Source organism: Mastigoproctus giganteus, chromosome 2 (assembly GCF_048544385.1).
Source record: "Mastigoproctus giganteus isolate SK-2022 chromosome 2, ASM4854438v1, whole genome shotgun sequence".
In the NCBI taxonomy this organism is placed as follows: Eukaryota; Metazoa; Arthropoda; class Arachnida; order Uropygi; family Thelyphonidae; genus Mastigoproctus; species Mastigoproctus giganteus.
In genome coordinates, this window is record NC_143576.1 from 83459917 (window position 1) to 83487886 (window position 27970).

The window sequence follows — 27970 nt, forward strand, 5'->3', positions numbered from 1 at the left end:
GTCAGCTACCTCAGCAGGTTCATCAACAATCGAACTATTGATATCAAGTGGACCAATCTGATTCATCTCCTTCCTTCTAGAGTTTACAGAAATAAAGAACTCTTTACTGTTTTTCTTTGCATCCTTTGCTAATCATTTTTCTCATATTCAGCCTTTGCTTGCCTCTTCAGTGTCTCCGGATAATTTATATGCATCACGTGCATTTTTTTCCTCTACCACAAGCCTCATTAGTTCATCTGCCATCCATTTATGCTGTAACCTTGAACAAAATTTCTTGGTTGGAAGAAAAAGCCTAGTAGCTTCCAATATTACTTCCTTGAATGCTTACCATTTAGAATATGCTATTGGGATGGTAGTTACATCTTTAAGCAAATCCCACATCAATACACTGTTGTCACTGCTAACTAGTGAATTCTTTATCTTCAAATTCTTAATGCATGAAGAATTACTGCTGATAATCAGATCACGAGTATTAATCCTTCTAATTGCCTCTCTAACATGCTGCTGTAGAAAACAATCATCCAATAAATCCACAAAAGCCTTGCTAGTGTGTGAGTAACTAACCACAAGTTCCAGTCAATATCTGGGAAGTTAAAATTCCCCATTATAAGACATTCTGATTTACTGGCCTACTCTATTTCTCTGTATAGCTGTTTATTGTACTCATCTGAGTCATTAGGCCTATAACACACTCCTAATCTCAATTTTGCTTTCCCAGTGCCTATGCCACACCAAACCGACTGAATATTGCACTGTCCACCCATTACAGCTGAATGCACCTTCTTAGATTTTATGTTTCTTAACTAACAGCATAACCCCTCCTCCCTCTCTATACTGTCTATGCTTTTGTACACAATTTACTCACTAAAAACCAATTCTGCATTCCTTCTCTCTGTGTGACACCACATCTCTGATATCACAACAATATCTGCCTTCGATGTCTTCACCAGCACCTCAAATTTATTTATTATACTCCTAGCATTAGTGTACATGCAAGTATACATGCACCTATTCTTACTCTTATTTATTATTTATCCTAACACAGCCCATGTATTTACTTGTTCCATGATAAATCCCAGCAGTTCAGGAAATCCCCAGAACTTTGCTTTCCAGGCTCCTGCTTGTTCCAATAGAAGTAGTGGAAGAATCACTGTCGCCTCTGCCTGCGGCTACTGTTAATCTATTAGTCTACGAATCCCCCTAAGGTAGCAGTTTTCCGATCCATCTAACACTGCTTCGATAACATCAGCAAATATTCTTACACCCTTTCTTGCACCTCCATATGTTTGTCTTTGGAGTAAATGGGAAGCGGTTTTTTTTTTTTTGCTGATGCTGTATAAGCTTGCTTTCTTGCATCATATGCCTCTACTAATGCTAATGGTAAAGTGTGTCCCATCCCAGTAGAAGCAATCTCTCCAGGGCCGAATCGAAAGACAAGGCTCTCATCATATACTCCCTCCTATCATGTCTGCAGAGGGCAGAATTGCAGACACTTTCAAATTTAACCATAACTCGTGATGTTTTTTCAACATTGACCAGTATTTGCTAAGTAAGTCTGCAGATCTTCTACTCTTAATGTCATTAGTGCCAATGTTTTTTTTTTTTTTTTTTACGAAAACCCCAAATACGAGAGGTATCAGGACCATTAGTACTTAGTACTGTGCATTGGTTGGAGGTGTTTAGAAGACAAAAAGAAGATTTGTTGACATTAGATTTGAACTTCTGTAGACTATAATTTTCAGGAAATACGTATGAAGGAAGGTTGTTCCAGAAAACGGCAGTTGAATGAATAAAAAAGGAAGATGAAAAGTTGGTTCTGTGAGTTTGAAGTTGGACAGTAAATGGATGTTGGCTGGTGGCAGCACGTGTTTGGACTGTTTTGAAAGAGAGAATGGGAATTATAGAAGTCAATTCAGAAGAACAGTGCCCAAGGAAGTATCTGTAGAAAAGGCATGCAGCAGAAACAGTACATCTATGAGACTGCGAGTGGAGAGACTCTGTTAGAGTGAGTCATTAGTTAACCTAACTGCCCTTTTCTGAATGGTATCTAGAAACCTGAGAGAGGTTTTGGAGGCACCGACCTTAAAACGTCTCTCACAATATCACCCTTTGTGCCCTTAAAAGATGATATCTGCTCTACAACATCAACTTTTCTCCCACCCCACAGCAGACATACTCTGGTCCTGTTCCACCTATCCTTTTTGCACAATATTTCTCGTCTCTCTCTCTGACAATAGTCACCAACAATAACTAGCTCCTGTGGGACCAGTGCAATCTGTCTTAAAGATTGCCACTGTGTTGCCTGATGCACAAGACTGAGCTCTGGTGTGTTGACAGCTCGATGGATCCCCATTTTAATTCTTTGAGGGCATCTACCAAACTTTTCAAACTCTCAGACACCCGCCTGAATGCTGAGTTGGCATCTAATTTCTTGACACTCTCTGCACCTAGCAGACACACACACACAAACACTCTTTCTCTCTCTTTGGCTAGGTCATGTCTGTTCTAGAGAGTTCCGTAAACACTTCACAAGTTGCACTTTTTTGTTGGAGAATCTCACCCTTCGGTTCTTCCCTGAGCCACGGCACTCATTCTACTTTGTGCACGTTGCTTTATATTGTATAATTTTGTATAATTATATTGTATAATTATATAATACTTACTATACTACATTTGATTATACAATACTATACTAAGCTAATGCAGTGATACGCTATCTAGTTTTATGTTATACTTTATGCTGTCAAGTTAGAGATTAGCATTAGTAGAGGCATACAATACAAGAAAGCAAGCTTATGCAGCATCAGACAAAAAAAAAAAAAAAAAAAAAAGACCTCCCATTTCATCCCTCCATTCGTTCCAAATGTCTGTCCAGCTCAGCCTTAAATTTATTTAGGCTATTAGCTTCCACAACAAAAGATGGAAGCCTGTTCCACCAATCAACTACCTGCTGGCTAAAGGCAAATTTCCTCACATCTATTCTACAGTTATCTTTCCTCAATTTAAAACTGTGCCCCCGCAGGTTCTTAATCTGAGCAAGACGAAGAATCCCATCAGCATTCGGCTTGCTCAACCCTTTCATGGCTTTATATACCTCAATCAGATCACCTTGCAGGTGCCTACTCTCCAGGCGCTGCAATTTGCAGAACTTAAGCCTTTCTTGGTAAGAGCATCCTAGCAACTCTACATCCTTCCTAAAATGAGGCCTCCAGATCCTGTACATGGTACTCTAGGTGTGGCCTGACCATTGTCTTGTATAAAGGGATAATCACTCCCTGTCCCTGCTAGCAAAATTCCTATAAATCATTGACAAGACTCCATGACCTGCCCTGGCAGCCCATCTGCACTGCTCAGTGAACTTCATATTTGGCTGCACAATTACCCCCAGGTCTTTTTCACTTTCCACTTCCCTGAGTGTAGTACCACCCATTTGGTACATTTCTCTTTGGTTATTGCTACCCATATACAGTGCTTTGCATTAGTCAATTTTAAACTACAGTTGCTACTTCTCAGCCCATTTTTCCAATTTATCTAGATCCAGTTGGAGTAGCATACTGTCATTACTGTCGTTAACAACCCTGCCAACCTTTGTATAATCTGCAAATTTGGACACTAAACCTGATATACCTTCATAAATATCATTGATAAATATACAAAACAACAATGGGCCCAACACCGAACCCTGGGGAAGTCCACTAATAACATTTCTCCACAAACAGCACTGCATTGATTACCACTGTTGTCTCCCACTCAACCATCCCTATATCCATTGTAGCAGCTTACCCTTGATGCCACAACTCTCCAATTTGTACAGCAGTCTTCCATGTGCAACAGTATCAAAGCTTTCCTGAAATCCAAGTACATGATATCAAAATTATTTTTGACATTCAGTTACTTTGTGACCACATCATAGTAAGCAAATTGGTCAGATAAGACCTCCCTTTGACAAACCCATGCTGTGTCTTAACTATTACTGCAGTCTTGTCTAGCTGATCCTGCAATGCTTCTTTAACCAGTGATTCCACTATTTTCCCCAGAACACAAGTTAAACTAACAGATCTGTAGTTACTTGTGTCACCTTTTGAACTTCATTTGTGAATTGGTGATACATTTGCACACCTCCAGTTCATGGGGACCTCCCCTGAGTCCAAGGAAGCTCTCATAATTATGGCTAAGGCTTTGCTTACTTCCTTTGCTGCCTCCTTTAATATAACTGGATAAATCCCGTCCACCCCAGGTACCTTTCCTTATGTTTAACTTCAGCAATTGCTCCTCCACTTTGCTCTCAGTTATTACAAAATCACTTAGCTCCCTGCTAGCATTTGATAAACTTCTGGCACTCCCCTCATTGAATCACTCCTCGTGTGTGAATGTAGATGCAAAATACTCATTCAGTTTATCAGCTACCTGAGCAAGATCATCAATAGTCAACCCATCTATGTTAAGTGGTCTTATCTGATTCATCCCTTTCCTTCTAAAGTTTACGTAAGTAAACAACTCTTTGCTGTCTTTCTTTGCATCCTTTGCCAAAGATTTCTCATAATCTGCCTTCGCCTGGCTAACATCCTTTGCGACTTGATTACAGACTAGTTGATACCTGCCATAGGCTTCTGTATCGCCTGATACTTTATATGCATCCCATACATTCTTCTTCTCTGCCACTAGCCTTATTAATTCATCTGACATCCATTTAGACCTAAACCATGAACAGTATTTCTTAGTTCGAATGAAAAGCCTAGTAACCTCCAAAATTAAGTCCCTGAAGGCTTCCCATTTAGAATTCATTGTTGCTAACATCATCAGTTGATCCCAAGGTACAGAATTTAAAAACTGTCTGAGACCTCTGTAGTCACCTTTATGAAAGCAAAAGCCCTTCCCTTTAGCCTTGATGGAAGTTACATCTTTAAGTAATTCCCACATCAGTACATTGAGATCACTCTCACCCAGTGGTTCCTTTATCTGCAAATTCTTAATGCATGAATAATCTCTGCTGATAATCAGATCAAGAGTATTACTCCCTCTGGTTGCCTCTCTAACATGTCGCTGTAGAAAACAGACATCCAATAAATCCACAAAGGTCTTGCTAGTGTGCAAGTGACCAACCCACAAGTTCCACTCAATATCTGAAAAGTTAAAATCCCCATTATAAGACATTCTGATTTACTGGGCCCACTCTATTTCTCTGCACAATTGCTCATTATACTCATCAGATTCATTAGGCCTATAACACACACCTACTCTCATTTTCCTTTCCCAGTGTTTATTTCACACCAAACAGACTCAACACTGCATTGTCCACCAACATCAATTGGATGCACTTCCTTAGATTTTATGTGTTTATTAACTAACAGCATAATCCCTCCTCCCTTCCTATCCTGTCTATCCTTCCTATACACATTGTACTCCCCAAATTCCAATTCTGCACTGCTTATAACTGTGTGACACCACGTCTCTGATATCCCAACAATATCTGCCTTTGATGTCTTGACTAGCACTTGAAGCTCATCAAATTTATTAACTATACTCCTAGCATTGGTATACATGCAAGTATACATGCAACTGTTCCTGCTCATAGCGACTACGACTCCCATCAGTCCTGGAAATCTCCATTACCTTGCTTTCCAGTCTGCTTCCCATTCTAATAGAAGCAGTGCAAGAATCACTTTTGCCTCTCCCTGTGGCCACTGTTAACCTTTTATTCTGTGTATCCCCCCCACAGCAGTTTTCCGACCCACCTAACACTGCCTTGATAGCATCAGCAAATATTCTTGCACCCTTTCTATTTAAGTGTATCCCATCCCTGTAGAAGCAGTCTCTCCTGTCAACAAGCATAGACCAGGCTGAAATAAATTCTATCCCTTGAGCCTTGCACAATCTCTCCAGGGCCGAAGTGATTGACAAGGCTCTCATCATATACTCCCTTCTATTGTGTCTGGGCAGAATTGCAGACACTTTCACATTCAACCCTAACTCGCAACTTTTTTTCAACATTGACCTGTACTTGTTGAGTAAATCTGCAGATCTCTTACTCTTAATGTCATTATTTCCAACGTGTACAACAATATCACCTTTTGTGCCCTGAAAAGATTATATCTGCTCTACAATATCATCAACTTTTGCCCCTGGCAGACATACCCTGGTCCTGTTCCACCTATCCTTCTTACATAGTATATTCCCCGTCTCCCTGACAATAGAGTCACCAACAATAACTAGTTCCCTTGAGACCAGTGCCTTCTGCCTTGGAGATTGCCTCTGTGTTGCCTGATGCACAAGAGTGAGCTCTGTTGTTGAGCTGAGCAGCTGAGAACTGAGATATACGCTATCAAGTTACACTATACCGTTATGAATACACAATATTATATTAGTTATATCCTTAGCTAAATACAAAAGAAATATGCCGAAAAAGTAATTAAAACCTTCAAACTATTTATTTATTACAATTAAAACCTTACCATTCTTCTGCGCTACTGGTTACTATGATATTCACACACCAAAACTCCGATACAATAGTGGTATGAGTAGAGAGCTGTAACTTACAAAATCACTAGCTAAATTTTAAAAATAAGCTAACAAATGCTACTACACCTATCGCCTATTTAATCTATTTGTAAAACACAAATTAATATGTTAATTAATCAAAAATATGATAAAATGTGTAAAGAAAATTTATCGTTTGCAGGAGCTCAAGAACTAACCTGTGTGGTTGTTTTTCTTTAAATACAAGTATGTAATTAATTATTATTGTCTTTGAAAATTTTAAGTTTGAAGAAATGTATGCTATTACATTTTTTGTTCTGTTCTGTTCATATTCTAATTTATATTTCAGATCTTTGGTGAACATTACTAAATTTATCAAAAAGGTGGTCTACTGTTTGTTAGAAACTGAGTATATTATCTGCATAATGGATAAAAAGTTTGACTGTGGAGGGAAAGGGTTCAGAATATCATCCCCTATAAAGGCTAAGTATATTTCAGATAGCAGGGCTGATATATCCAGACCTATAGGAAGTCCATATATTTGCTTGTAAGAATCAGGGTTGAATTTAAACTGTCAGGCTCGAATAAGTAGAGAAGTGAGTGCAATTATGATGTTAATGGAAATTGTAGTTCGCTGTTTTAATTCATCATCCCTTGTGAACCATTCTTTTAAATTGTTTAATGTAAAGTCTATGTTGACATTAGTATATTAGCATTAGTAGTGGCATATGATGCAAGAAAACAAGCTTATACAGCATCAGTAAAAAAAAAAAAAAAAGGAAAAAGAACTCTTCCCATTTCATTTATCCAAAAGTTTGTCCGGTTCTTTCTTGAATCTATTTAAGCTATCAACTTTCACAACGACAGATGGAAGTTTGTTCCGGTAATCAACACTTGCTGGCTAAAGGCAAATTTCTGCATTTCTCTATTCTGCAACTGTCTTTCCTCAATTTGAATTCATACCCCCCCCCCCCAAGTGTGCAATCTGAGCAAGAGGAAGAATCGCTCTCTCTCTCTCTCTCTCTCTCTTTTCCCCCCCTCACAGCAGAAACTTGCCCTTAATGCCACAGTGCTCCAATTTGTACATCATTCTTTTACGTGCAAAAGTATAAAAAGCATTGCTGCATTCCTGAAATCCAAGTATATAATATAAAAATTGTTTGACCATATCATAGTATCCAATCAAATTAGTCAGGCAAGATTTCCTCTTAACAAACCCATGCTGTGTCTGAACTATAATTTCAGCCCTGTGCAGATGATTCTGCATGACTTCTTTTACCAGTGACTATTATTTTCTCTGGAACAGAAGTTAAACTAATAGGTCTGTAATTACTCGTGTCACCCTTTGATCCCCCTTTGTGAATTGAGAATACATTAGCGTATCTCCAATCTGCAGGGACCTTCCCTGAATCCAAAGATGTCTTGGATTTAGAGAAGGTCCACTAAGTGGGGAGAATTTGTGTACATGCAAGTATAAAATGTATCTATTGTAACTCTTAGTTACCCTAACAGTCTATGTATTTACTTGTTTCATGATGACTCCCAGCAGTCCTTAAAATCCCCAGCACCTTGCTTTCAAGGCTGCTCCTCATTCCAATAAAACAGTGGAAGAATTACTTTTAGCTCTGGCTGTGGTTATTGTTATTCTATTGAGGGAGTGTTAGGTAAGCACCCAACACTACCTCAATAGCATCAGCAGATATTCTTGCACCATATTTAAGTGTATCCCATCCCTATAGAAGCAGTCTCTCCTGTTAACGAGCACAATCACATTGAGAAAAATTCTACCCCAGGAGCCTTGAACAATCTCTCCAGGCTCAAGTTGGTTGACAAGGCTCTCATCGTATACTCCCTCCTATCATGTCTGGGCAGAATTGCAGACACTTTCAAATTCAACCCTAACGCAATTTTTTTTCAACATTGCCCTGTACTTGTTAAGTTCTGTAAATCTCCTATTCTTACGTCATTAGTGCCACATCTACAACAATATCACCTTTTGTGCCCTTAAAAGATGATATCTTCTCTACAATGTGATCAACTTCCCCCTCCCCGTGGCAGACATACTCTGGTCCTATTCCACCCATCCTCCTTTTTGCACAATATTTCCCATTTCCCTGACAAAAGAGTCACTGACAACAACTAGCTCTTGTGGGATCAGCACATTCTGCCTTGGGGGATTGAAACACTGTTACCTGATGATTAAGTGCAAGCTCTAGCATTGACATGGGCAGCTGAGAGCTTGATGGGCCCCTCCCAATTTAATTCCTCTGAGTTAATTCACCCTGTTCTTCAAGCTCTCATAAAGGCTTATGACAACACTGAGTTTGCACCTAATATCCTCACACTCCATACATCAAGCACACACAAAGACTCCACCTTGGCATTATCATGTCCTATTCTTGATAGTTCTGCAAACATCAAACAAGCTATATTTTTCATAAGGCTGTGATTCGGAGGACAACTCCGAATAGTTAATTACTTAAAACCCATATATAATTATGCCTTGTGCATTTCATCTTTAAATATGATTATTAATTATTTGAAAACAAAATGCACATGGCATAATTCTTATGGGTTTTGGTAATTAACTATATAATATCGGTGTAAATACGTCATAGTTAACCCATAAATTTGAACTACGTAAGTTGTGTAGAAGGCATCATTTTAATTGTATCTCATATTGTGGTTGCCTTCACAACGAGATAGCGGTATTGAACTACTTCAAATAAATAACGCTTCTCTAGTAGAAAAGACTACTGTTATTTATTTTTATAGTTAATTACCAAAACTCATAGGAATTATGCCATGTGCATTTCATTTTCAAATTACATTTTTACCAACACCGTTGGCATCTCTCATATTGAGGATATAACTTCACAACTGTGATGCCATGTTGCATTACCAGGGAATGCATTACCTTCTACTAGAGAAGCATTATTTATTTGAAGTAGTGCAATACCGCTATCTTGTTGTGAAGGCAACCACAATATGAAATACAATTAAAACGATGCCTTCTACACTACTTACGTAGTTCAAATTTATGGGTTAACTATGGTGTATTTACACTGATATTATATAGTTATTAATTATATATAATTAAAATTTGAATGTTTTTATTGATACACCAGTTACACAGCGATAATACTACCATGCTACCAAGTTTGCATTATATGTATTAGGCTATACTATTATGCTTGAAAATTATGTTAATTATAATTTATAACAAAATTATCAAACTAATGCCAACGTAAGTGATTCAAATTTCAGAGCTACCTATTTACCACAATTAAAAAATTTTAATTCCCCCACCACTCACTCTATAACTATAACAATGGCAGCAAGGTTCAAATGTAAGGGCTAAAGGTAATTCTAAAGGTAAAGGCAAGGGTTTTAATTTCAAACAAGGGGACTGTTGCATTTTAAGGCACTGAATAACACATATTGATTGAGTGAACTTGAGTTAGTGGGTTTTGTTTGTTTGTTTTGGTTTTAATGATGCATCAACATCTAAGGCTATTATGCACCAGGAGATAATTATACGAGTTTAAAAAAGAGGTATAAATAAATTGCGGTAACCTTTGAAAAAAAGGTTATCTTGTCATAAATCATATAAGGGTAAAAATATATGTATTAAATATATATATATATATATCTGACTGAGTGTATAAAGCTCAGTCAGATGTATAAAAGCAGTAAAACATGTATTGCTAAAATCTGGAGAGTCAAAAGTCTAATTGATAAAACTGTCACAGGACTCACATATAGGAGGTTCATCAGCCCTCTGAGTTAGTGGGTGAATACATTACAATAATGGAATACCTTAAAAGCAATAATCATGGAAGCCACAAATACATATATGCCATTAAGAAAATATAACATGAGGAGGATGCCAGTATGGATGAATACAGAGCTGGCTAGTCTAATAGAGCAGAAAAGGACAGCATGGGAAAGTAACAGAGCAATGAAAATACTAGCATTGGCATTAATAGAGGCATATGATGCAAGAAAGCAAACTTATATAGCATCAGCCAAAAAAAAAAAAAAAACCCTTCCTGTCCACTCCAAATGTTTGTCTAGTTCTGCCTTGAACTTATTTAAGTTGCTGACCTCCACTACAACAGATGGAAGTTTGTTCCAACTATCAATCACCCACTGGCTAAAGGCAAATTTCTGCACATCTACTAAGACTACAACAGCTACAAGTTGATCTGTACTAGTACCAGAGATAAGGTTAGGGAGGCTAGAGCTGAGTATGGGAAAGTACTGGCTAAGAGAGCAAAGAATGAGGGCAAAGAGTTTTTCATGTATGTGAATATAAAGAAGAAGAAAATGAATCAGATCAGACCCATGTATATTGGGTGTGGAAAAGCTTTGGATAACCCAGCTGATGAACTGAATAGGCAGTTCATATCATAAAGGGTCTTTCATCAGTTTTTACTGATGAAAGACCCTTTATGCTAATAAACTGTGTGAGGGACACTGAGTCATAATTTTAGTTATATGATATGAAAATAAGAGAACTGTTTAGAAAAACTTTCAAACCTAAAAGTAAGTAAGGCTCCTGGAATGGATGGCATATACCTAGTAATTCTGAGGGAGGCAGCTAAAGAGTGTGTTGAACCCTACGGTTAATTATGAGGGCATCACTGGAGTCAGGAGAGATTGCTTTGAACTGGAGAAATGCCAACATATATATAAAGGTGGTTCTAAAAATGAAGTCGGTAATTACGAACCTGTTAGTTTGACTTCAGTGGCAGGGAAAATCTTAAAGGCAATGATTAAGAGTGAAATCCAGGGACATTTAGACAGAAATAGCATTTTGAAGGACACACAACATGGTTTTGTTAAGGGAAAATCATGTTTAACTAACCTGGTAAGCTATTTTGACATAGTTACTCATGAGCTGGATGTAAGAAATAATTTCAACATTGTTTCTTTGGATTTTAGCAAGGATTTAACCCAGTCCCTCATGAGAGGATACTGTATAAGCTTGAACAGGTTGGGATTACTAGTTTGTTTGTTATTTGGTTTTTAGGAGCATTAGCAACTAAGGCCATATTGCTCTGGGGACATGCGGTGGTCATTCCCTGACCTTTCCACATCCTCCGTATTTGGTGGTCACAGGCTCGAACCCCAGTCTAATCAAGAAGCGTATGCTTCACACTACTGCTCCTGCTCACCTGGCTACAGAGGCGCCTCAGGATTACTAGTAAGAGTCTAAGATGAATTTCTGGGTGGCTGCAGGGCAGAGGGTTGTGATTAATGGATATTCTTCAGATTGGTGTAATGTCAGGAGTGGGTCCCTCAAGGATCAGTTCATGCACCACTGTTTTTTCTCATTTTCATAAATGACATTGATGAGGGGATAGAAGGCATGATGCCAACATTTTCAGATGACAAAGATTGGGAGAGTTATTAATGATCAGTGCCAAGCAGGATGACTTGAAGAGGCTTCAGGAATGGTCTGAAAAGTGGCAGCTATTTGAGCCTGACAGTTTGAAGAAATTCAAACGTTAAGTGGATAGTTAGTTACCTGCATGAGGAGAGAAGCACAAAATTTATATTTTCTTATCTGCATGTTTTTTTGCTGGTGCAGCAAAAACCTGTGGCTTCCTTGCACTATATGGCTAATACTCACTAAATTTTTTATGCCTTGTATCAGTATGATTGGTATTATAGAGATGTGAAATGAATGACATTTATCCTTCTTCACTTCATTCAAAAATTTCTTTATATCAGTGGAATTTTATTACACTAATATGATAGTTTTGTTTCTTACAGTTAAATAATAAATGTTAAAAAATAAAAGAAAAATTTGTTCGAAAATAAAAGCAAAATAACTTCAAAAATTTTTTTCATATAACTAATAATTAAACAAGTTTTTGAATGCAATACAAACTTAAATACTCTTAAGTGAACAAACTATTAGCATTATCCTTTCAAACAAGCAGTCTTTATCACTGCTTTATTCATCTATTGCCAATGTATTAAAGTTGTAGAACAACACTAATAAGATATTACAGAAAATAATATTACCTTTTTTTCAAGAACAGCAGACACCAATTCCAAAACACTACCAGCTGCCAAAATTGCTGATTCATAAGATTTCTAAATTTAACAAAATATTAAAAGAAGGTATTTATTAATTCATATATGTTTCTTGCATTTGATATACAAATAATTAAGTGTCCCTCACCAAGCACAGTTCTGCTTATTCAAGGGGTAATGTAGTGAGCTAATTCATTAAAATATCTAATGAGTTGATAAACACTTAAAAACATTTCAAGTATCAGGTATAACTCCTTTATTACCTTATATCTTCATTAGTACCCATTTAGTTTTGGCATATATGTATTTGCTTGTATGTAGATGCATATAAAATTATATTAAATAAACATGTATAGGTATAACATGTATTCAACGCAAAAAATTACACTAATAACATTAATGAAATTAATTTTATTATTTAACAGATAATGAAATAATATACTATGTGTATGAGGGAGTGATCAAGTTGCTGTACCCCAATATTTAAATAATTAATTCAAGTTAATTTGAAACATGTATTATATACCTGCACATCTCTAATGCATATACACAAAATTAGAGGCTACTCACAATAATACTTTTTTCATTGCAGTTGAACAACTGACTGAAGGAGTCAGTTGGTTTCCTACCTCTATAAAAAAATGGGAGAAAACTGAAGTTAGAACTTTATCAAATATTTTATGAGATAAAATGGGACTCCAATTGATATTCACAAAGACTTGGTGAACACACTAGGCGACTCTGCTGCTTTAAATGATATACTTAAAAGGTAGTGCCTTCAGTTTAAGCGTAGCAGAGAATTGTGTGATGAAGAACACACTGGAGGCACTCCAAAAACTGCCACCATTCCATAAAATGTCAAAGAAGTCAACAACATTGCCCTGCAGGGCCACTATGTCACCATTCAACATGTTGCTGACATCAGTGACAGATCATATTGACTGATACCCTTAACATGCAAAAATGTGAGCAAGATGGATGGATGCTTGAATGTTGACACTAACCAAAAGGGCATATGGGCCTGGAAAAGTCCAGACTTCTCTCCATATACCACACCAGCAAAGAAACCTTTTGTAACAAACACATAACAATCAATGAAATGTGGCTCCATCACTTTGATCCCAAATCAAAAGAAAAAAGCATACAGTAGAAACATCACTGATCACCACCCTCAAAGAAATTCAGTGTGCGATCATCAGCAAAGAAGGTGATGGCATCATTTTTATGAGATTCTCAGGGTATCATCTTCATCAATTAGCTTGAACATGGAAACACCATCACAACTCAGTACAGGTAGTCATTGCAGAACAAGTAAATATATGGGCTGCATTAGGATAGCTAAGCATAGGAACAGGTTCATATATGCTTGCATGTACACCAACGTTAGGAGTTTAGCAAACAAATTTGAGGTGTTGGTCAAAACTTCAAAGGCAGATATTGTTGGGATATCAGAGATGTGGTGTCACACAGATATAAGGAATGCAGAACTGGAATTTGGGGAGTACAATGTGTACAGAAAGGATAGACAGGATAGGAAGGGAGAAGGGGTTATGCTATTAGTTAAGAAACACATAAAATCCAAGGAAGTGAAGCCAGTCGAGTGTCGAATCAGTTTGGTGTGAGACATAAGCATTGGGAGATCAAAATTGAGAGTAGGAGTGTGCTATAGGCCTAATGACTCTGATGAGTATAATAAGAAACTGTACAGGGAAATAGAGTGGGCCAGTAAATCAGAGAGTTTTATAATAGGGGATTTTAATTTCCCAGATATTGACTGAATTTGTGGGTTGGTCACTCACACACTAGCAAGGCTTTTGTGGATTTATCGGATGATTGTTTTCTACATCAGCATGTTCGGGAGGCAACTAGAGGGATTAATACTCTTGATCTGATTATCAGTAGTGATTCTTCATGCATTAATAATCTGCAGATAAAGGAACCACTAGGTGGCAGTGATCACAGTGTGCTTAAGTGGGATTTACTCAAAGAGGTAACTACCATCAGGGGTAAAGGGAAGGGTTTTTTCCTTTTGTAAAGGCGACTACGATGGTCTGAGACAGTATTTAAATTCTATACAGTGGGACCAACTGATGATGTTACCAACAGTAAATTCAAAATGGGAAGCATTCAAAGAACTTATCTTGGAAGCTACTAGGCGTTACATACCAACTAAGAAATATTGTTCAAGGTTTAGGCCTAAATGGATGTCAGATGGACTAAGGAGACATATGGCAGAGAAGAAAAATGCATGGGATACATATAAATTAATGGGTTACGTGGAAGCCTATGATAGATATAAGCTGGTCTGTAACCAAGTCACAAAGGAGATTAGGCAGGCAAAGGCAGATTATGAGAAATCCTTGGCAAAGGATGCAATGAAAAACAGAAAATAGTTCTTTACCTATGTAAACTATAGAAGGAAAGGGATGAATCAGATTGGTACACTGGATATTGATGGTTCAACAGCTGAGGATTCTGTTCAGGTGGCTAACAAACTAAACGAGTATTTTGCATCCACATTCACACATGAGGAGTTATTCATGAAGGGGAATGCCAGAGGTGAAGTAAACTCTGGCAGTGAGCTAGATGATTTTGCAATAACTGAGAGGAAAGTGGAGGAGAAATTGTTGAGGATAAACATAAAAAAGGCACCTGGGGTGGATAGGATCTATCCAGTTATATTAAAGGAGTCAGCAAAGGAAGTAAGCAAACCCTTACCATAATTATGAGAGCTTCCTTGGACTCAGGGGAGGTACCCATGGACTGGAGATGTGCAAATGTGACCCCAATTCACAAAGGAGGATCAAAAGCTGACACGAGTAATTATAGATCTGTGAGTTTAACTTCTGGTCACGGAAAATTAATGGAGGCACTGGTTAAAGAAGTACTTGTTTGTTTGTTTGTTATTTGTTATTTGGTTTTTAGGAGCATTAGCAGCTAAGGCCATATTGCTCCGGGATATGCGGTGGTCATTCCCTGACCTTTCCGCATCCTCCGTATTTGGTGGTGACGGGCTCGAACCCCGGTCTAATCAAGAAGCGTGTGCTACGCACTGCTGCTCCTTCCCACCTGGCTACGGAGGCGCCTTAAAGAAGTACTGCAGGATCATCTAGACTTCAGTTATAGCTCGGACACAGCATGGTTTTGTTAAGGGGAAGTCTTGCCTGACCAATTTGATTGGATACTATGATGCAGTCACAAAAGAACTGGATGCAGGAAATAACTTTGATATTATATACTTGGATCTTAGAAAGGGTTTTGATACTGTTGCACATGGAAGACTGCTGCACAAATTGGAGCAGTGTGGCATTGGAGGCAAATTGCTGCTATGGAGAGGGGGAGAAGACAGAGAGTGGTAATCAATGGACACTGCTCATTGTGGACTAATGTTATTAGTGGAGTCCCTCAGGGTTCAGTATTGGGTCCATTGTTGTTTTCTGTATTTAAAAATGATATTGATGATGGTATATCAAGCTTAATGTCCAAGTTTGCAGATGATACGAAGGTTGGCAGGGTTGTTAAGGACACTACTGATGCTATGGTGCTGCAACAGGATCTGAAAAGGTTGAGTAGATGGGCTGAGAGGTGGCAAATGAAGTTTAACATTGACAAATGTAAAGCACTACATATGGGAAACAGCAACCCCAGAGCAATGTATCAACTCTGTGGTACTACACACTGACAGTGGTAGAGAATGAAAAGGACCTGGGGGTAATTGTGTAGGCAGATATGAAATTCTCTGAGCTGTGCAGACGGGCTGCAAGAGTAGCTCATGGTGTCTTGTCAATGATATACAGGAAGTTTTCTAGCAGCAATAAGAAGGTGATTATTCCTTTGTATAAGGCAATGGTCAGGCCACACCTTGAGTAATGTATACAGGTCTGGAGGCCTCATTTCAAGAAGGATGTAGAGCTGCTGGAATGAGTACAAAGAAGGGCAACAAGATTAGTGAATGGAACAAAGGGTTGTTCTTACAAAGAAAGGCTTAAGTTTTGCAAATTACAGTGTCTGGAGACTAGGCACCTGCGAGGTGATCTTATAGAGATGTATAAAGCCTTGAATGGTTTGAGCATGCTCAATGCTGATGGGATTCTTCCTCTTGCTCAGAATAATCACCTGAGAGGGCATAAATTCAGATTGAGGAAAGGCAGATGTAGGATAGATGTGGGGAAATTTGCCTTTAGCCAGCATGTAATAGGTTTGTGGAACAGACTTCCATTTCTTGTTGTGGAAGCTGATAGCCTAAATCAATTTAAGGCTCAGCTGGTGAAATGGAAGTAGGTTTTTTTTTTTTTTTTTTTTTTTTTTGGCTGATGCTGCATAAGCTTGCTTTCTTGCATCATATGCCTCTACTAATACTAATGCTAATTTCTTTTGGTAGGAATTAAAGCCTTGGAACATCATTGGGAAACATGTATTAGTGTTGCAGGAGACTATGATGAGAAATAAAACTACTTTTTAATTCTATTATTTCTATCTCAGGGTTAGAGCAATTTAATATACAGAAAGTGGTAATTTTGTTTTCAGATGTGCACATATTCTAAAAAATTAAACATTTTGAAGTCAGAAAGCACCCTCAAGAACAGATTTTTATTATTTTTTTGTAATAAATTCACTTTCTATAGACAAAGCTTGCTGCCTTCCAAAATTCTGATATCCAATGTAAAATGCATTTGTATATATCATAATACAAAAATTTTTAATAATAAATTTTGTCAGAACTAAAAAACACAAACTAGTAACATATTTTAGAGTACACATGGAGCCCTCTGTAAGCACAGAGTTCAGTGTGATCACACTGTTATCATGCATAAATAAATAAATATTTTCAAATGGATTGTTTTGTTAGACTACAATAATGTTCTGCCAGTAGTGAGTTTTATTTTTATCATTAAAATATTATTGATCATGTCAAGGAATAAAAATATAGCAAAAGTGATTTTACTGGTTGTTGTGTTAGCCTGTGGAATCCCACTGCTGAGCAAAGGCCTCCCCCAACTTTCTCCATTCATCTCGCTTCACTGCCAGTTTGTCCAAGTGGGGCCCATAAGGGATGTTAACTCATCTCTCCACCTGGTTTTCTGTCTTCTTCTATTTCTTTTTCCTTCTCATGGTAACCAAACAGTTGTGAGCTTATCTCTCAAGTCCTCTTGTTTTTTATTCTGTCTTTTTTGGGTTATACCCAGTATACTTCTTTCCATTGCTCGTTGGCATGTTCTGAGTTTATTTACTTGTTTTGCTCTCAAAGACCATGTTTGGGCTGCGTATGTTAGAGTGGGTATTATGATTATCATTGTTAGACTTATGGTTTCATCTGGTTTCATCAAAGTTGAAAGTTTGGTCCATTGACCTGTACTTGTTAAGTAATTCCGGTGTTCTCCTACTTTTAATATCATTGGTGCCAATGTTTACAACAATATCACCTTTTGTGCCCTTAAAAGATGATATCTGCTCTACAATATCATGAACTTTTGCCCCTGACATACCCTGGTCCTGTACCACCTATCCTTTTTGCACAATATATTCCCCATTTCCCTGACAATAGAGCCACCAACAACAACTAATTCCTGTAGGACCAGTGCATTCTGCCTTGGGGATTGCCACTTTGTTGCCTGATGTTCAAATGTAAGCTCTGGCATTGATGTGGGCAGCTGAGACCTTGATGAGCCCCTAAATTTAAGTCCTTCGAAGGCATCTACCCTGTTCTACAAGTTCTTATAAAGGTCCATAACGATGCTGAGTTGGCACCGCATTTCCTCACGCTCCTTAATTACAAGCACAAAACTTCAGAAAATGTTCTCTGAATGCAGCTACTACTGAAAAATTCAAAAATATTTTGAGGGATAATCCATATGCCATTCCATGCAAAAAAGTAGGTGAAGCTTTGGTGCAAGAAAATAGCACGGGAAAATCTCATATACTGACCAATGTAGATATAGCACTCTCACTTCAGAGGAGATGCAGGAGTTTTTATTGCAGAAGGAGAAGCATCTGCTTGTCAGCATGTAGTTGTGTATGGCTGGCAAGGATGTGCTAAAATACTCTCCATATCGAGTCCACAATGTGATCCAATGATGTACCCTCCTCAGTTCCCTTAGGGAGAACTCGGTCAGGATAAAGATTTGCAGTACAATGGCTGTAGCTAGCAATGTACTCAAACAAGACTCGCCATGCTACCATTGTTACATTTAGGCTGGCAGTTCACATACCATTCACCCACATACACCAATCCAAAAAACTCTTTCAACAATATTTAGTGGACCAATATTAGCATTAGCATTAGCATTAGCATTAGTAGAGGCATATGATGCAAGAAAGCAAGCTTATTCAGCATCAGCCAAAAAAAAAAAAAAAAAAACCCCTCTCCCATTTCACCCCTCCGTTCGTTCGAAATACCTGTCCAGTTGAGCTTTAAATTTGTTTAGGCTATCAACTTCAACAACAAGTGATGGAAGTCGGTTCCACCAACCAACCACCCGCTGGCCAAAGGCAAATTTCCGCACATCTATCCGACATCTGTCCTTCCTCAATTTGAATTTATGCCCTCTCAGGTGATTATTCTGAGAAAGATGAAGAATCCCATTGGCATTGAGCATGCTCAAACCATTCAAAGCCTTATACACCTCTATCAGATCACCTCGCCGGTGCCTAGTCTCCAGACTCTGTAATTTGCAAAACTTAAGCCTTTCTTCGTAAGAGCAACCCTTTGTTCCATTTACTAATCTTGTTGCCCTTCTCTGTACCCGTTCCAGCAGCTCTACATCCTTCTTGAAATGAGGCCTCCAGACCTGTATACAGTACTCAAGATGTGGCCTAACCATTGCCTTATACAAGGGAATAATCACCTCCTTATCCCTGCTAGAAAAATTCCTGTATATCATTGACAAGACACCATGAGCTACTCTTGCAGCTCGTCTGCACTGCTCAGAGAACTTCATATCTGCCTGCACAATTACCCCCAGGTCCTTTTCATTCTCCACCACTGTCAGTGTAGTACCGCAGAGTTGATACATTGCTCTGGGGTTACTGTTACCCATATGTAGTCATGTTAAAGCTGAGAGACTCAATCTATGGCATAATCAAAAACTATTATGCATGGAACAATTGCAAGGTCTTTGTGACTTGATGCAACCAAGAAAATCTAATAGCTTGCAGAATTGTGATACTACCATCTACATTTCAAGGAAGCCCATGGAATATGCAGCAGAGACAGTATACTGTGGCCCTTGTCAGGAAATATGGAAAACAACCATTTTTCTAACTTTCACTTATAATAGTTGTAATGCTGAAATGATGTCAGGCCACAAGATCTATTGATAGACCTGACATTGTTTCACAGGTCTTTCATTTAAAATTGAAGGAGTTAAAAACCAATTTATTTCAATGCAACATTTTTGATAAAATTGTAGCATTCATCTTTATCATAGAATTTCAAAAAGAGCTCCCACACTGGCATATGTTATTAATGGTTGAAAATTATGAAAAGTTTGCAAACCAGAAGATAACGATGATTTGGTCTCTACAGAGTAACCAAACAAGGGTACTCTCCCCTCAACTGCATAACAGTGTTGAACAGCAGATGGGTCACAAACCCTATGGTGCTAAAATCCTTAATTTCCATGCATTAAAGATGGCTCTTGACCAAAAGGTTATCCCAAAGCATTCATTGAGAAAATTTTAGAAATTTCAAATGGATATTCTATATATAGACAATATCAAAACAATGTTAAAGCCCCAAAAGCCTTTAAAAATAATGGAATCGCTGGTTAAGAAGTAGATACAAGCTAGTCTGTAATCAAGTCACAAAGAAGGTTAGGCAAGTGAAGGCAGATTATGAAAAATCTCTGGCAATGGATGCAAAGAAAAACAGCAAAGACTTCTTTACTTATATAAACTCTAAAAGGAAGAGGATGAATCATATTGGTCCACTTGATATCAATGGTTTGACTGTAGATGATCATTCTCAGACAGCTGCCGAACTAAATGAGTATTTTACATCTACATTCACACAACGAGTTATTCAAGGAGAAGAGAGCCAGATTTTTATCAGACTCTGATGGGGAGTTGAATGATTTGGTAATAACTGGGAGCAAAGTGGAGGAGAAATTGTTGAAGTTAAACAGAAGAAAGGCACCTGGGGTGAATGGGATCTATCCAGTTATATTGAAGGAGGCAGCAAAGGAAGTAAGCAAACCCTTAGCCATAGTTATGAGAGCATCCTTGGACTGAGGGGAAGTCCCCATGGACTGGAGATGTGCAAATGTATCTCCAATTCACAAAGGGGGGACACAGGTAATTTCAGACTTGTTAGTTTGACTTCTGTTCCAGGGAAAATAATGGAGTCACTGGTTAAAGAAGCATGACAGGATCATTAGACAAGACTGCAGCAATAATTCAGACACAGCATGGGTTTGTTAAGGGGAAGCCTTGTCTCACCAATTTGATTGGATACTATGATGTGGTCACAAAGGAACTGGATGCAAAAAATAATTTTGATATCATATACTTTGATCTTAGGAAGGCTTTTGATACTGTTGCATATAGAAGACTACTGTACAAATTGGAGCAGTATGGCATTAAGGGCAAGTTGCTACAATGGATAAGAGGATGGTTGAGTGGGAGAAGAGAGAGAGTGATGGTCAACGGGTACTGCTTTACATGGACTAATGTTATTAGTGGTGTCCCTCAGAGTTTGGTGTTGGGCCCATTGTTGTTTTGTATATTTATCAATGATACTGATGAAGGTATATCAAGCTTAATGTCAAAGTTTGCAGATGATACAAAGGTTGGCAAGGTTTTTAATAACAGTAATAACAGTATGCTGCTGCAACAGGATCTGGAAAAGTCGGGTAGATGGGCTCAGAAGTGGCAACTGAAGTTTAACATTGACAAATGCAAAGTACTGCATATGGTAGTACCAACTATGTTTGTTTGTTATTTGGTTTTTAGGAGCATTAGCAACTAAGGCCATATTGCTCCGGGGATATGCGGTGGTCATTCCGTGACCTTTCCGCATCCTCCGTATTTGGTGGTCACGGGCTCGAACCCCGGTCTAATCAAGAAGCATGTGCTACGCACTGCTGTTCCTGCCCGCCTGGCTACGGAGGCGCCACCAACTATGTGGTGCTACACTCGGGGTAATGGAGAATGAAAGAGACCTTGGGGTAATTGTGCAGTCAGATATGAAGTTTTCCAAACAGTGCATACAGGCTGCCAGAGTAGGTCATAAGGTCTTTATATGTCAATGATATACAGGAATTTTGCAAGCAGGGATAGGAGGTGATTATCCCCTAGTATAAGGCAATGGTCAAGCCACACCATGAGTACTGCATGCAGGTCTGGAAGCTTTATTTTAGGGCTAAGAAGTGGAAACTTTGTTCCCTTCATAGACTAAGGTTACTATGAAGGAAACAAAGGGGGTGCTCTTATGAAGAAAGGCTTAAGTTCTGCAAACTGCAGCTTCTTGAGACTAGGCAACTGCAAGGTGATCTGATTGAGATGTATAAGGCCTTGAATGGATTGAGCAGGCTTAATGCTGATGGGATTCTTCCTTTTGCTCAGATTACAAACCTGAAGGGGCATAGATTCAAACTCAGGAAAGACAGTTGTAGAATAGATGTGCGGAAGTTTGCCTTTAGCCAGCGAGTAGTTGATTGCTGGAACAAACTTCCATCTGTTGTTTTGGAAGTTGATAGCTTAAATAAATTCAAGGCAGAACTAGACAAACATTTGGAATGGATGGATCAGTGAAATGGGAATGTTTTTTTTTTTTTTTTGGCTGATGCTGTATAAGCTTGCTTTTTTGCATTGTGTGCCTCTACTAATGCTAATGCAGGACCATCTGCACTGGAATAGAATTATAGTAGATTGCCTCTCAACAAGTTTTGTTGAGGGGCAATCTTGTCTAGCCAATCTGATAGGTTACTATGATGCAGTGACCATGGAACTGAATGCAAAAAATAATTTTGATATCATATACCTGATTTCAAGAAACATTTGATATGGTTTCACAGACTGCTGTGTATACTGGACCAATGTAGCCTTAAGGGTAAGTACTGCTATGGATAAAGGGATGGTTAAGTGGAAGAAGACAGAGTTGTTATCAATGGGTGCTGCTCTTCACAGACTAATGTTAACAGTTCCCCAGGGTTCAGTGCTGGGCCCATTGTAATTTTCAATATTTATTAATGATACTGATGAAGATATATTAGGCTTAATATCTAATTTAGCAGATGATACAAAGGTTGGCAGGGTGGTTAATGACAGTAATCAGATCAAACTGCTGCAACAAGATTTAGAAAAATTAGGTCGATGGGCTGAGAAGTGACAGTTGAAGTTTAACATTGACATAAGGTACTGCATATGGGATAGTATTAACCTCAGAATAACTTATCAACTATGTGAAACTACACAGGTTAGTAGAAAATGAAAGACCTGGTGGCAATTGTGCAGTTTTCACTGCTCAGATATTCAATTCTCTGAGCCGTGCAGACATGCTACCAGGACATCTCATATGATTTTGTCAATAATATACAGAAACTTTGCTAGAAGAGATAAGGAGGTGATTATCCCTTTGTACAAGGCCATGGTCAGGCTGCACTAGAGTATTGTATGCAGGTCTGGATGATGGTATATAAGCTTACTTTCTTGTTCATTTGCCACTACTACTACTACTACAACCTCAAAGACATAACTCATAATAATTAGAGGGAATGGGGAAAACCTGGTGCTCTGAAATCTAAACAAATTAAGTGTATTCATACACAATGATGAGAATTTTCTACTACTTACAGCAACATTTTTAGTTTAAAAAATGTTGCAAAATGAATAATTAAATATAACTGCTACTAAAAAGCAAATTAACTCAATTTACCTAAATATTCCTGTATTAGCCAAGACACAATAGATGAATAAAAAAATTTACTTACCGGATGAAAAAACATAGCGAAGTAACTGGAAGACAGCTCTTCTAAATCTTTTACATTGTTACAACCCCTTGTATTTTCTACAAGTTCAATATATTCTTTACTAAAAAATAAATTAGATAGTATGAATCAGAGCTGTAATGCTCAATAGGTTTTACGTTGAAATTAATATTTTTAAAATAATAAGAGGAGTTTACCTCAATATAGTATGTAGAACACTTCCGTATGATACTCTCCAGAAATTAAAACGAAAAAATCGAAAAACTTACATTAGAGTAAAAAATAATTAAAAACCAGTTTAACACAATTAAAAATATTTAAAAAAAATCTAACGAAAATATTCAAAACGATTTTCTTTCCTTGTTAGATTCTTTTTAATATTTTTAATTGTGTTAAATTGGTTTTTAATTATTTTTTACTCAATGTAAGTTTTGGTTTTTTCATTTTAATTTCTGGAGAGTATCATACGGAAGTGTTCTACATACTATATTGAGGTAAACTCCACTTATTATTTTACAAACTAAAAAATAAAATAAGTTTCAGTAAAATTTATTACTCTGCTTGCAATTAAGTCTATTCAAATTTACTAATTTTATATTCCAATCATTTCCCTTTCTGTGAGGCTATTAGTATTAAAATATACAACAAAAGAAATTAGATTAATAAGGCATCAATTTAAAAACAAACCAAAACAAAACAAAAAAAAGTCATTCCAATCCTGGGATGGCAAACCTTTTCCTGCAACATGTCACATATTATATTGGTAAGGTACCTCATTCTTCCCAAAGAAAATAGAATTTCAAAGTGAGTGAGTGAGTATACAGGGTGTCTCAAAAATATTGGTACAAACGTTTAGGGGAGGTAGGTAACATCTAAAGGAATGTGAATTGCATAGGAACCCATAACCGGAAACGTCACCGTAAGTCAGTAGATGGCGCTGTTCATCAGTTCGCAAGAGGGAAAATTTCTGGTTTACTCATTCAAGCAGTAGTCACCACATGAAGAGTATGCATCGATATATGAACTGTGAGCTGGCAGACATACACCTAGTGTATGGATTAGCAGAGGGCAATGGACGAGCCACTCAACGAATTTATGGAGAACGTTTCCCAGACAGACATGTACCACACCACCGTTTGTTTGTGCGTGTGCATCAAAATTTGTGTGATTATGGGTCATTTAGAGGTAACAGGAGTAGTGCGGGCAGACCACGTTCGACGTGAACTCCTGCCATGGAAGAAAGTGTGTTGAATGCCGTCCAGAATAATCCTACTACCAGCACACGTGCCATTACCTCTGCCTTAGGAGTGTCTCGTTGCAGTGTACAGTATGTCTGGCATGACAATTCCTTACACCTCTTTCATCTCCAAAGAGGTCAGTTACCACTCCCCCAAGATCATCCTGCATGTGTGGCTTTTGCACAGTGGTTTCTCCAAGAAAGTGTTCAAGACTTGAATTTTCCAGCCTATGTTTTGATCACGGATGAGGCTTATTTCACTCAGGAAGGCTTATTCAATCAGCACAATGCTCATGTGTGGGCTCACGACAACCCACACGGTGTGCACTCCCATGCGGCACAACATTGCTTTGCAATAAATGTGTGGGCAAGTATGGTCGGTGACTGCTTAGTCGGCCCCATACCTGTTACCATCCCACATGAACTCCGCTAAATATCGAATCTTTCTTGAACAAGTTCTACCAGGGTTACTTGACGATGTTCCAGCAAATGTGAGACGCAACATTTGGTTTCAACATGACGAGGCGCCTACCCATTATGGAAGGTGTGTTCATGACCATTTGAACAGGCATTTTGGGTGTCGATGGATTTGCTGTGGTGGACTCGTTGCCTGGCCCCCACGCTCACCTGATTTATCGAACTTTGATTTCTTTCTGTGGGTGGGGGCCCCTCAAACCTATCGTGTATGAATCGCCTGTGGAGACAGAAGTGGATCTCGTGGCGAGACTCGTCTGCACTGCTGCTACTGTCAAAGAAACTCCAGGTGTGTTCAACCGTGTCCATCAATTCATGCTGTGTCGGTGTCACGCATGCATCGTGTCTTGTGGTGGAACCTTCAAGCATTTGTTGTAACATCATGTTTGCCACTAATTACTGTCTTGTGTCATTTCTGCTTCTTGTGCTTCTGATGCTACTTTCCCGTGACGTTTCCGGTTATGGATTCCTATGCAATTCACATTCCTTTAGATGTTACCTACCTCCCCTAACGTTTGTACCAATATTTTTGAGACACCCTGTATAATACATTTAAGAATTCAGATATCACTTTTCTACAAAAAAAAGCTAAAAAAAACAAAGTAAAATTTATAGTCAGGCTCTTAATAGGAATCAATAACCCACCCACTGATCTGTGATTGGCACAACCTAATATTTTTGTTAGCTATGTAAATTAATTGTCTGAAATAAAATATGGAAACAATTTTACTTTTACAAAATAAATTTAATTTAGGTTAATGAACAAATGTTCCATCTTACAGAATTAATATTAGGATCTGATCAGCACCCCACCTATCTTTGCTAAACTAACACTAAAAGGCAATATATACGAGCCATAACCATACGAGCCATACACAAGTTGTAATTTCTGACAACAAAAGTGCAATTAGAACACACTATGTGTTTATGTGTCTATCATTCCCAATTTTACATATCAGTTGTATAATTTAATTTTTTCCTTATTGGGAGAGTGACACTGACAAGAGCTGCACATGCCCCTTGTGGCATGTATACTGCAAGTTGGTCACTCATACAATCCAACCTATTTCCATTCATATTTATTTAGCACATGTTTAAATTTACATAAACTCTCCAATTTTGCAAGGTTATCCACAATTTCTTTCAATAGCAATTGTTCTTTGAGAAAAAGAAACTTTTCCTTTACCGTACTAGTCTGAAACTAGTCCTTTCTTAACTTAAATACATATTCTCTAGTACATTCCGCCTGAGAAAAAGAGAAAAAAATATCCTGAATGTTTAGTTTACTTAACTTTTCTAAAGTCTTAAGAAACTTCATTCAGATCTCTACATCAATATCTGGCTTCTAGCCTTTACAGCTTCCAAAACTGAAGTCTCTTCCAGTAGGAATAACTTTTTGTGCTCACCCTTTCTGCTCTTTAACAGACCCCTTTCTAAGAACTGTATTCTTCCTGAAATGAAATTTCCAAACCAGTATACAATATTCAAGATTTAGCCAAACCACTGTTTTATACAATGGAATAATCACTTCCTTGTGTCTGTTAGAAAAATATATATGGGGTTCTGTACATCACAGACAAAACCATACATGCTGTTCTGGTAACCTGTTTAAACTGATGAAAGAATTTCATGTTATATCACATAATTATTTCCAAATCTTCACGACTAATATTGTGATTTCACTGCTTGTCACTTGTTTAGAGAGAGGTCTGGGTATGAGTCCCATCAGACTAATAGAATTTCTAAATGCTTCTTCAATCAGGGCTTTAATTAGCTAATCTAAGGCAGGGATCTGGGGTTAGCAAATCAGAGGATCAGCTGCCTTAATTTGGCTAATCCACGAGGAATGTCATCTACAGTCTTCTTAGACTAGTCGAATAATTTATCTATATCCTCCATTATAAAAGCTGAATAAGTAATGTAGTTTAAATGATGCAAAAACTTCCTTAGCCAATCAGATAATAAACTGGAAATGCTGGATGTAGTTATTCTTTGTAAGTGATGATCCTTGTTACAATTTAAATGTATAAATATAGATTTCTTTCATATGTTATGGATGATAGTATAAACCGCTGAATATGATATTCCAGTTGCAGCAACTGTCTCCTATTATAGCACAATCACTTTTTTCACTCTATATGTAATAATGAGTACACATTCCTCTTATGTAACTGTTGTGAAAAAACACAAAAACCAGATGATGCCATCATATCATGCAGCTACAACAATTCCTATCAGTTCTAAGTGTGAATACCCAACTTTTATCACATGCATTAAAAGTTATTCAACTCTTGAGGATTTTGAAATAACATAGCCTGGTTAATACTGTTTACTACCCTCCCAATTATTGCATGATTAATAAACTTATTTTGATACCAAATTTGTTATATCATCCTCTCTGCTGTTAATGAATATCAGTAATAAGGGATCAGGTGCTGAACTTTGTGGGACCCAATTAGAACTTTGATCCATTCAAAACCATAGCCATTCCATAATTTCTTTGATCTACTTTAGTGACCTCCCACTAATAATACATTCCTCCAATTTAGACAAAATTCATTCATGTGGAACAGTATCAAAGGCTTTACTAAAATCTATATAGACTATACCAAATTTACTCTTTGTATCCAGTTACTTTATGACAATCCCATAGTAACTTATTAGAGTTAGTTCCCAATTAAATTCCATTCCTGTCCAAATGTGTGCAGCTCTCCATTTCACCACTAAAATCACCTCTATGAACTGAATATTCTTTTAGCAGCATAGTGCACAAGTATATCAAGAGATGGAAATTGGTGAAATAATGAAC

At 37.8% G+C, this 27970-nt stretch overlaps 1 protein-coding gene across 1 annotated transcript in view; it reads right to left on the minus strand.

The window, feature by feature from the left end:
* LOC150089376 (polyamine deacetylase HDAC10-like) overlaps positions 1-27970 on the minus strand; it is a 162386-nt gene that overhangs the window by 66234 nt on the left and 68182 nt on the right. Inside the window, exons 3-4 of the mRNA XM_090389961.1 lie at positions 23454-23553; positions 12514-12585 (exon numbers count right to left, since the gene is read on the minus strand). Coding sequence (XP_090246087.1) covers positions 12514-12585; positions 23454-23553 — 172 coding nt within the window. The remainder of the gene's footprint in view (positions 1-12513; positions 12586-23453; positions 23554-27970) is intronic.